Raw genomic sequence first — 12,250 nt, 5'->3', positions numbered from 1 at the left:
CAATAGAGCCCTGAGTACCAGACCATTAGGACCTGATGGAGGGACAATAGAGCCCTGAGTACCAGGCCATTAGGACCTGATGGAGGGACAATAGAGCCCTGAGTACCAGACCATTAGGACCTGATGGAGGGACAATAGAGCCCTGAGTACCAGACCATTAGGACCTGATGGAGGGACAATAGAGCCCTGAGTACCAGGTCATTAGGACCTGATGGAGGGGCAATAGAGCCCTGAGTACCAGGTCATTAGGACCTGATGGAGGGACAATAGAGCCCTGAGTACCAGGTCATTAGGACCTGATGGAGGGACAATAGAGCCCTGAGTACCAGACAGTTAAGACCTGATGGAGGGGGCAATAGAGCCCTGAGTACCAGGTCATTAGGACCTGATGGAGGGGCAATAGAGCCCTGAGTACCAGGCCATTAGGACCTGATGGTGGGACAATAGAGCCCTGAGTACCAGGCCTGTAGGATCTGATGGAGGGACAATAGAGCCCTGAGTACCAGGTCATTAGGACCTGATGGAGGGACAATAGAGCCCTGAGTACCAGGTCATTAGGACCTGATGGAGGGGCAATAGAGCCCTGAGTACCAGGCCATTAGGACCTGATGGAGGGACAATAGAGCCCTGAGTACCAGACCATTAGGACCTGATGGAGGGGCAATAGAGCCCTGAGTACCAGGTCATTAGGACCTGATGGAGGGGCAATAGAGCCCTGAGTACCAGGTCATTAGGACCTGATGGAGGGACAATAGAGCCCTGAGTACCAGGCCATTAAGACCTGATGGAGGGGCAATAGAGCCCTGAGTACCAGGTCATTAGGACCTGATGGAGGGACAATAGAGCCCTGAGTACCAGGCCATTAAGACCTGATGGAGGGGGAATAGAGCCCTGAGTACCAGGCCCTTAGGACCTGATGGAGGGACAAGAGAGCCCTGAGTACCAGGCCATTAGGACCTGATGGAGGGACAATAGAGCTCTGAGTACCAGGCCATTAGGACCTGATGGAGGGACAATAGAGCCCTGAGTACCAGGCCATTAGGACCTGATGGAGGGACAATAGAGCCCTGAGTACCAGACCATTAGGACCTGATGGAGGGACAATAGAGCCCTGAGTACCAGGCCATTAGGACCTGATGGAGGGACAATAGAGCCCTGAGTACCAGGCCATTAGGACCTGATGGAGGGACAATAGAGCTCTGAGTACCAGGCCATTAGGACCTGATGGAGGGACAATAGAGCCCTGAGTGCCAGGCCATTAGGACCTGATGGAGGGACAATAGAGCCCTGAGTACCAGACCATTAGGACCTGATGGAGGGACAATAGAGCCCTGAGTACCAGGTCATTAGGACCTGATGGAGGGGCAATAGAGCCCTGAGTACCAGGTCATTAGGACCTGATGGAGGGACAATAGAGCCCTGAGTACCAGGTCATTAGGACCTGATGGAGGGACAATAGAGCCCTGAGTACCAGACAGTTAAGACCTGATGGAGGGGGCAATAGAGCCCTGAGTACCAGGTCATTAGGACCTGATGGAGGGGCAATAGAGCCCTGAGTACCAATCCATTAGGACCTGATGGAGGGGCAATAGAGCCCTGAGTACCAGGCCATTAGGACCTGATGGAGGGGCAATAGAGCCCTGAGTACCAGGTCATTAGGACCTGATGGAGGGACAATAGAGCCCTGAGTACCAGGCCATTAGGACCTGATGGAGGGACAATAGAGCCCTGAGTACCAGGTCATTAGGACCTGATGGAGGGGCAATAGAGCCCTGAGTACCAGGTCATTAGGACCTGATGGAGATACAATAGAGCCCTGAGTACCAGGTCATTAGGACCTGATGGAGGGACAATAGAGCCCTGAGTACCAGACAGTTAAGACCTGATGGAGGGGGCAATAGAGCCCTGAGTACCAGGTCATTAGGACCTGATGGAGGGGCAATAGAGCCCTGAGTACCAAGCCATTAGGACCTGATGGAGGGGCAATAGAGCCCTGAGTACCAGGCCATTAGGACCTGATGGAGGGGCAATAGAGCCCTGAGTACCAGGTCATTAGGACCTGATGGAGGGACAATAGAGCCCTGAGTACCAGGCCATTAGGACCTGATGGAGGGACAATAGAGCCCTGAGTACCAGGCCATTAGGACCTGATGGAGGGGCAATAGAGCCCTGAGTACCAGACAGTTAAGACCTGATGGATCATGATGGTGTGGCGTAGTCTGAGCATACCTGGCGTCTTCAGGAGTCTCTGCGTAGATGTGGTATGTTCTCTCTTCAGTCACGATGTTCAGAGAATTCTCCTTGGCATGGTTATCCACTATGTCCCTGAAGACAGCAGGATAGGACACCACAGGTTAGAGACAGGTTATCCACTATGTCCCTGAAGACAGCAGGATAGGACACCACAGGTTAGAGACAGGTTATCTACTATGTCCCTGTAGTCAGCAGGATAGGACACCACAGGTTAGAGACAGGTTATCCACTATGTCCCTGTAGACAGCAGGATAGGACACCACAGGTTAGAGACAGGTTATCCACTATGTCCCTGTAGACAGCAGGATAGGACACCACAGGTTAGAGACAGGTTATCTACTATGTCCCTGTAGACAGCAGGATAGGACACCACAGGGTAGAGACAGGTTATCCACTATGTCCCTGTAGACAGCAGGATAGGACACCACAGGTTAGAGACAGGTTATCTACTATGTCCCTGTAGACAGCAGGATAGGACACCACAGGTTAGAGACAGGTTATCCACTATGTCCCTGTAGACAGCAGGATAGGACACCACAGGTTAGAGACAGGTTATCCACTATGTCCCTGTAGACAGCAGGATAGGACACCACAGGTTAGAGACAGGTTATCCACTATGTCCCTGTAGACAGCAGGATAGGACACCACAGATTATAGACAGGTTATCCACTATGTCCCTGAAGACAGCAGGATAGGACACCACAGGTTAGAGACAGGTTATCTACTATGTCCCTGTAGACAGCAGGATAGGACACCACAGGTTAGAGACGGAGTATGAACTGGAGAAATTAGGTTAACTGCATTCGGCCAACATTGCATTGAATTGGAAATGACACCAGGGCTCTGTCCAAAAGGGAACACTAGTGCACTATTTTTGACAAGGGCCTATAGCATCAAAAGTAGTGCACTCCATAGGGAATAGGGTGTAGGAGAACTATGGGCCCTGGTTAAAAGTAGTGCACTCCATAGGGAATAGGGTGTAGGAGAACTATGGGCCCTGGTCAAAAGTAGTGCACTACATAGGGAATAGGTTGTAGGAGAACTATGGGCCCTGGTCAAAAGTAGTGCACTACATAGGGAATAGGGTGTAGGAGAACTATGGGCCCTGGTCAAAAGTAGTGCACTACATAGTGAATAGGGTGTAGGAGAACTATGGGCCCTGGTCAAAAGTAGTGCACTACATAGGGAATAGGGTGTAGGAGAACTATGGGCCCTGGTCAAAAGTAGTGCACTACACATGGGAATAGGGTGTAGGAGAACTATGGGCCCTGGTTAAAAGTAGTGCACTACATAGGGAATAGGGTGTAGGAGAACTATGGGTCCTGGTCAAAAGTAGTGCACTACACATGGGAATAGGGTATAGGAGAACTATGGGCCCTGGTTAAAAGTAGTGCACTACATAGGGAATAGGGTGTAGGAGAACTATGGGCCCTGGTCAAAAGTAGTGCACTACATAGGGAATAGGGTGTAGGAGAACTATGGGCCCTGGTCAAAAGTAGTGCACTACACATGGGAATAGGGTGTAGGAGAACTATGGGCCCTGGTTAAAAGTAGTGCACTACATAGGGAATAGGGTGTAGGAGAACTATGGGCCCTGGTCAAAAGTTGTGCACTACACAGGGGAATAGGGTGTAGGAGAACTATGGGCCCTGGTCAAAAGTAGTGCACTACACATGGGAATAGGGTGTAGGAGAACTATGGGCCCTGGTTAAAAGTAGTGCACTACATAGGGAATAGGGTGTAGGAGAACTATGGGCCCTGGTCAAAAGTAGTGCACTACATAGGGAATAGGGTGTAGGAGAACTATGGGCCCTGGTCAAAAGTAGTGCACTACACAGGGGAATAGGGTGTAGGAGAACTATGGGTCCTGGTCAAAAGTAGTGCACTACACATGGGAATAGGGTATAGGAGAACTATGGGCCCTGGTTAAAAGTAGTGCACTACATAGGGAATAGGGTGTAGGAGAACTATGGGCCCTGGTCAAAAGTAGTGCACTACATAGGGAATAGGGTGTAGGAGAACTATGGGCCCTGGTCAAAAGTAGTGCACTACACATGGGAATAGGGTGTAGGAGAACTATGGGCCCTGGTTAAAAGTAGTGCACTACATAGGGAATAGGGTGTAGGAGAACTATGGGCCCTGGTCAAAAGTAGTGCACTACACAGGGGAATAGGGTGTAGGAGAACTATGGGCCCTGGTCAAAAGTAGTGCACTACACATGGGAATAGGGTGTAGGAGAACTATGGGCCCTGGTTAAAAGTAGTGCACTACATAGGGAATAGGGTGTAGGAGAACTATGGGCCCTGGTCAAAAGTAGTGCACTACATAGGGAATAGGGTGTAGGAGAACTATGGGCCCTGGTCAAAAGTAGTGCACTACACATGGGAATAGGGTGTAGGAGAACTATGGGCCCTGGTCAAAAGTAGTGCACTACATAGGGAATAGGGTGTAGGAGAACTATGGGCTCTGGTCAAAAGTAGTGCACTACATAGGGAATAGGGTGTAGGAGAACTATGGGCTCTGGTTAAAAGTAGTGCACTACATAGGGAATAGGGTGTCATTTGGGGCACAAGCGAGGCTCTTACTTGGCGGAGCGGATGTCGACGGTCCCCTTCAGTTTCTCCTCGCTGTCGTTCTCAAAGTACATGAGTTTATCGTCTCTCAGGACGAACCAACGCTGCTTCCAGTTCCTTCTGGACAGAGTGGACATGCCACCTCCCTTCTTATACAGCCAGCCACTCTTCAGACTGTCCTGCTTCGCCCTGAACCACATGAAGGTGTCGTCCTTCAATACACACCACCTCCGTCGCCACGGGATCATCAGTCCACCTAGGAGAGAGAGAGGGGAGAGAGAGAGGGGAGAGAGAGGAGATAGAGAGGGGAGAGAGATTGTCACATTACCTCTCTTCTTCCACCAGCTTGGTTATAGGTTTACTTTGGAAGTTAACTTTCCATGCCAATAAAGTGTATTAAATTGAACTGAATTGAGCGAGAGAGAGAGGGGGAGGGAGGAGAAGGGAGAGAGAAGGGAGAGAGAGGAATAGAGAAAGAGGGAAGAGAGAGGAGAGAGGAATAGAGAAATAGGGAGAGAGGGGGAGAGAGAGGGGGGAGAGAGAAGAATAGAGAAATAGGGAAGAGAGAGGAGAGAGAGGAGAGAGAAATATTGGGGAGAGAGAGAAGAGAGAGGGAAAGAGAGGGAAAGAGAGAGAAAGAGGTCCACTCCCCAACCAAGAATGTGTACTAGACTACTAGCACACTACAACATAGCAGAAGCCTGCTGCTATAGTCCACTACAACATATCAGAAGCCTGCTAGACTACTAGAGCTCTACACCATAACAGAAGCCTGCTAGACTACTAGTCCTCTACAACATAACAGAAGCCTGCTAGACTACTGGAGCTCTACAACATAACAGAAGCCTGCTAGACTACTAGAGCTCTACAACATAACAGAAGCCTGCTAGACTACTGGAGCTCTACAACATAACAGAAGCCTGCTAGACTACTGGAGCTCTACAACATAACAGAAGCCTGCTAGACTACTAGAGCTCTACAACATAACAGAAGCCTGCTAGACTACTAGTCCACTACAACATAACAGAAGCCTGCTAGACTACTAGAGCTCTACAACATAACAGAAGCCTGCTAGACTACTAGAGCACTACAACATAACAGAAGCCTGCTAGACTACTAGAGCTCTACAACATAACAGAAGCCTGCTAGACTACTAGAGCTCTACAACATAACAGAAGCCTGCTAGACTACTGGAGCTCTACAACATAACAGAAGCCTGCTAGACTACTAGAGCTCTACAACATAACAGAAGCCTGCTAGACTACTGGAGCACTACAACATAACAGAAGCCTGCTAGACTACTAGAGCTCTACAACATAACAGAAGCCTGCTAGACTACTGGAGCTCTACAACATAACAGAAGCCTGCTAGACTACTAGAGCTCTACAACATAACAGAAGCCTGCTAGACTACTAGTCCACTACAACATAACAGAAGCCTGCTAGACTACTAGAGCTCTACAACATAACAGAAGCCTGCTAGACTACTAGAGCACTACAACATAACAGAAGCCTGCTAGACTACTAGAGCTCTACAACATAACAGAAGCCTGCTAGACTACTAGAGCTCTACAACATAACAGAAGCCTGCTAGACTACTGGAGCTCTACAACATAACAGAAGCCTGCTAGACTACTAGTCCACTACAACATAACAGAAGCCTGCTAGACTACTGGAACTCTACAACATAACAGAAGCCTGCTAGACTACTAGAGCTCTACAACATAACAGAAGCCTGCTAGACTACTAGAGCTCTACAACATAACAGAAGCCTGCTAGACTACTGGAGCTCTACAACATAACAGAAGCCTGCTAGACTACTAGAGCTCTACAACATAACAGAAGCCTGCTAGACTACTGGAGCTCTACAACATAACAGAAGCCTGCTAGACTACTAGAGCTCTACAACATAACAGAAGCCTGCTAGACTACTAGAGCTCTACAACATAACAGAAGCCTGCTAGACTACTGGAGCTCTACAACATAACAGAAGCCTGCTAGACTACTAGAGCTCTACAACATAACAGAAGCCTGCTAGACTACTGGAGCTCTACAACATAACAGAAGCCTGCTAGACTACTGGAGCTCTACAACATAACAGAAGCCTGCTAGACTACTAGAGCTCTACAACATAACAGAAGCCTGCTAGACTACTAGTCCACTACAACATAACAGAAGCCTGATAGACTACTAGAGCTCTACAACATAACAGAAGCCTGCTAGACTACTGGAGCTCTACAACATAACAGAAGCCTGCTAGACTACTAGAGCTCTACAACATAACAGAAGCCTGCTAGACTACTAGAGCTCTACAACATAACAGAAGCCTGCTAGACTACTAGTCCACTACAACATAACAGAAGCCTGCTAGACTACTAGAGCTCTACAACATAACAGAAGCCTGCTAGACTACTAGAGCTCTACAACATAACAGAAGCCTGCTAGACTACTGGAGCTCTACAACATAACAGAAGCCTGCTAGACTACTGGAGCTCTACAACATAACAGAAGCCTGCTAGACTACTAGAGCTCTACAACATAACAGAAGCCTGCTAGACTACTAGTCCTCTACAACATAACAGAAGCCTGCTAGACTACTAGTCCACTACAACATAACAGAAGCCTGCTAGACTACTAGAGCTCTACAACATAACAGAAGCCTGCTAGACTACTAGAGCTCTACAACAAAACAGAAGCCTGCTAGACTACTAGAGCTCTACAACATAACAGAAGCCTGCTAGACTACTGGAGCTCTACAACATAACAGAAGCCTGCTAGACTACTAGAGCTCTACAACATAACAGAAGCCTGCTAGACTACTAGAGCTCTACAACATAACAGAAACCTGCTAGACTACTAGAGCTCTACAACATAACAGAAGCCTGCTAGACTACTAGAGCTCTACAACATAACAGAAGCCTGAGACATCTACATGCCTGTCGACCAGTGGTTTATCTAGCATCTGTCCCAAATAGCACCCTGTCCCCTATGGGCCCTGGTCAAAAGTTATAGGGAATAGGGTGCCATTGGTGAATGTACTCACCCTTCATGTAGAGGTAGCTGTGAAAGTATGGAGGCCCAGAGCCGTTCAGTAGATTGACCCTTCCATTGGAGACCTCCTCGTCTGTGTCCACATAACCATCGGTGCTTGTGTCACTGTCTATAAACTGAACATCACATACATAGACATATTATTACACAGTGAATGTCTAGCCAGAGCACAAACAGATCTGTGACCAGGCTAGGATAGTATGGTCCTGTTATAGATCTGGGACCAGGCTAGGATAGTATGGTTCTGTTATAGATCTGAATGAAATAGAAAGGATATTTTTACCATTAAGAAGCGAGTATGAAGTGACTGTTGAGCATAAAGTGATTATTTGAAACAGGTCCTATCTGTTCCTAGTTTAGATTCAGAATGACCCATTATCAAATGGGCAAGACAAAAAAGACATCCGTAAGCAATCAATATCATCAATCAATAGCGAATGAAGGCCGCGCGCTTTCCCGCCGGTCTGATTTCCCAGCATGCTGGGTAGGCTACTTGGCTTTTATAGTGGAGCTGCGCTTAATATGAGCAGCTGAGAAATAAATATAAAACTCTGATTTCCCAGCATGCTGGGGCGGCAGGTATGCATGCAGTCACTGCCCCACAGGTGATATTCCACCCAAACTCTGTATGCCATGGGCTCTCCTACCCTGCTCCTGCAGCTACCCAGTACTCTGTATGCCATGGGCTCTCCAACCCTGTTCATACCCAGTACTCTGTATGCCATGGGCTCTCCAACCCTGTTCCTGCAGCTACCCAGTACTCTGTATGCCATGGGCTCTCCAACCCTGTTCCTGCAGCTACCCAGTACTCTGTATGCCATGGGCTCTCCAACCCTGTTCCTGCAGCTACCCAGTACTCTGTATGCCATGGTCTCTCCTACCCTGCTCCTGCAGCTACCCAGTACTCTGTATGCCATGGGCTCTCCAACCCTGTTCATACCCAGTACTCTGTATGCCATGGGCTCTCCAACCCTGTTCCTGCAGCTACCCAGTACTCTGTATGCCATGGGCTATCCAACCCTGTTCCTGCAGCTACCCAGTACTCTGTATGCCATGGGCTCTCCAACCCTGTTCCTGCAGCTACCCAGTACTCTGTATGCCATGGGCTCTCCACCCCTGTTCCTGCAGCTACCCAGTACTCTGTATGCCATGGTCTCTCCAACCCTGTTCCTGCAGCTACCCAGTACTCTGTATGCCATGGGCTCTCCAACCCTGTTCCTGCATCTACCCAGTACTCTGTATGCCATGGTCTCTCCTACCCTGTTCCTGCATCTACCCAGTACTCTGTATGCCATGGTCTCTCCAACCCTGTTCCTGCAGCTACCCAGTACTCTGTATGCCATGGTCTCTCCAACCCTGTTCCTGCATCTACCCAGTACTCTGTATGCCATGGTCTCTCCAACCCTGTTCATACCCAGTACTCTGTATGCCATGGGCTATCCAACCCTGTTCCTGCAGCTACCCAGTACTCTGTATGCCATGGTCTCTCCTACCCTGTTCCTGCAGCTACCCAGTACTCTGTATGCCATGGTCTCTCCAACCCTGTTCCTACAGCTACCCAGTACTCTGTATGCCATGGGCTCTCCAACCCTGTTCCTACCCAGTACTCTGTATGCCATGGTCTCTCCAACCCTGTTCCTACCCAGTACTCTGTATGCCATGGGCTCTCCAGCCCTGTTCCTACCCAGTACTCTGTATGCCATGGTCTCTCCTACCCTGTTCCTGCAGCTACCCAGTACTCTGTATGCCATGGTCTCTCCAGCCCTGTTCCTACCCAGTACTCTGTATGCCATGGTCTCTCCTACCCTGTTCCTGCAGCTACCCAGTACTCTGTATGCCATGGTCTCTCCAGCCCTGTTCCTACCCAGTACTCTGTATGCCATGGGCTCTCCTACCCTGTTCCTGCAGCTACCCAGCGCTTAATTATTGAAAACAAGTTAATTCTGTTGGGGAAGATGTTTTCACAATGAAACATATTTCATTAAACTGTTGCCAGGAAAGGAGATGGAAACGCATGGTACTGTATAGTTAAAGTTATTATAAAATCCCCTATAACTAGGCTATTCACTATACATTGTAGGTTAACTGTAAACCTGCACAATCAATGAACCAACAGCATAGCCTAGGGCTGTATGTTCTCCCCAGACTCATGGATAGAACGCTTGGAGCCTAGAAGGTAACCAGTCCATCCAGTATGCACCATAATACAGTTTACACTCAAAGGCAAGTAACAGAATTTAGAGCAGGGAAGGGCAACTTAGATGGGGGTGGAGCAGGGAAGGGCAACTTAGATGGGGGTGGGGGCCACCAATTTAGATGGGGGTGGAGCAGGGAAGGACAACTTAGATGGGGATGGGGGCCACCAACTTAGACGGGGGTGGGGGCCACCAACTTAGATGGGGGTGGGGGCCACCAACTTAGATGGGGGTGGGGGTCACCAACTTAGATGGGGGTGGAGCAGGGAAGGGCAACTTAGATGGGGGTGGGGGCCACCAATTTAGATGGGGGTGGAGCAGGGAAAGACAACTTAGATGGGGATGGGGGCCACCAACTTAGACGGGGGTGGGGGCCACCAACTTAGATGGGGGTGGGGGCCACAAACTTAGATGGGGGTGGGGGTCACCAACTTAGATGGGGGTGGAGCAGGGAAGGGCAACTTAGATGGGGGTGGAGCAGGGAAGGGCAACTTAGATGGGGGTGGAGCAGGGAAGGGCAACTTAGATGGGGGTGGAGCAGGGAAGGGCAACTTAGATGGGGGTGGGGGCCACCAACTTAGATGGGGGTGGGGGCCACCAACTTAGATGGGGGTGGGGGTGACCAACTTAGATGGGGGTGGGGGCCACCAACTTAGATGGGGGTGGGGGGGCCACCAACTTAGATGGGGGTGGGGGCTACCAACTTAGATGGGGGTGGGGGTGACCAACTTAGATGGGGGTGGGGGCCACCAACTTAGATGGGGTGGGGGCCACCAACTTAGTTGGGGGTGGGGGCCACCAACTTAGATGGGGGTGGGGGCCACCAACTTAGATGGGGGTGGGGGCCACCAACTTAGATGGGGGTGGGGGCCACCAACTTAGATGGGGTGGGGGTGGGGGTCACCAACTTAGATCGGGGTGGGGGTTCACCAACTTAGATGGGGGTGGGGGCCACCAACTTAGATCGGGGTGGGGGTGGGGGTCACCAACTTAGATGGGGGTGGGGGTTCACCAACTTAGATGGGGGTGGGGGCCACCAACTTAGATGGGGGTGGGGGTCACCAACTTAGATGGGGGTGGGGGCCACCAACTTAGATGGGGGTGGGGGCCACCAACTTAGATGGGGTGGGGGTGGGGGTCACCAACTTAGATGGGGGTGGGGGTCACCAACTTAGATGGGGGTGGGGGCCACCAACTTAGGTGGGGTGGGGGCCACCAACTTAGATGGGGTGGGGGTGGGGGTCACCAACTTAGATCGGGGTGGGGGTCACCAACTTAGATGGGGGTGGGGGTCACCAACTTAGATGGGGGTGGGGGTCACCAACTTAGATGGGGGTGGGGGCCACCAACTTAGATGGGGTGGGGGTGGGGGTCACCAACTTAGATGGGGGTGGGGGTCACCAACTTAGATGGGGGTGGGGGTCACCAACTTAGATGGGGGTGGGGGTCACCAACTTAGATGGGGGTGGGGGTCACCAACTTAGATGGGGGTGGGGGCCACCAACTTAGATGGGGGTGGGGGTCACCAATTTAGATGGGGGTGGGGGTCACCAACTTAGATGGGGGTGGGGGTCACCAACTTAGATGGGGGTGGAGCAGGGAAGGACAACTTAGATGGGGATGGGGGCCACCAACTTAGACGGGGGTGGGGGCCACCAACTTAGATGGGGGTGGGGGCCACCAACTTAGATGGGGGTGGGGGTCACCAACTTAGATGGGGGTGGAGCAGGGAAGGGCAACTTAGATGGGGGTGGGGGCCACCAATTTAGATGGGGGTGGAGCAGGGAAAGACAACTTAGATGGGGATGGGGGCCACCAACTTAGACGGGGGTGGGGGCCACCAACTTAGATGGGGGTGGGGGCCACCAACTTAGATGGGGGTGGGGGCCACCAACTTAGATGGGGGTGGAGCAGGGAAGGGCAACTTAGATGGGGGTGGAGCAGGGAAGGGCAACTTAGATGGGGGTGGAGCAGGGAAGGGCAACTTAGATGGGGGTGGAGCAGGGAAGGGCAACTTAGATGGGGGTGGGGGCCACCAACTTAGATGGGGGTGGGGGCCACCAACTTAGATGGGGGTGGGGGTGACCAACTTAGATGGGGGTGGGGGCCACCAACTTAGATGGGGGTGGGGGCCACCAACTTAGATGGGGGTGGGGGGGCCACCAACTTAGATGGGGGT

At 50.9% G+C, this 12,250-nt stretch overlaps 1 protein-coding gene across 1 annotated transcript in view; it reads right to left on the bottom strand.

Moving 5' to 3' along the window:
* LOC129820679 (unconventional myosin-X-like) overlaps positions 1–12,250 on the bottom strand; it is a 440,174-nt gene that overhangs the window by 86,546 nt on the left and 341,378 nt on the right. The window contains exons 24-26 of the mRNA XM_055877525.1: positions 7,869–7,992; positions 4,839–5,082; positions 2,230–2,325 (exon numbers count right to left, since the gene is read on the bottom strand). Coding sequence (XP_055733500.1) covers positions 2,230–2,325; positions 4,839–5,082; positions 7,869–7,992 — 464 coding nt within the window. The remainder of the gene's footprint in view (positions 1–2,229; positions 2,326–4,838; positions 5,083–7,868; positions 7,993–12,250) is intronic.

The sequence above is a fragment of the Salvelinus fontinalis genome, chromosome 23, assembly GCF_029448725.1.
Source record: "Salvelinus fontinalis isolate EN_2023a chromosome 23, ASM2944872v1, whole genome shotgun sequence".
NCBI classification, from domain to species: Eukaryota; Metazoa; Chordata; class Actinopteri; order Salmoniformes; family Salmonidae; genus Salvelinus; species Salvelinus fontinalis.
The sequence above is the reverse complement of the archived record's forward strand: the minus strand, read 5'-3'. Positions and strand labels throughout refer to the sequence as shown.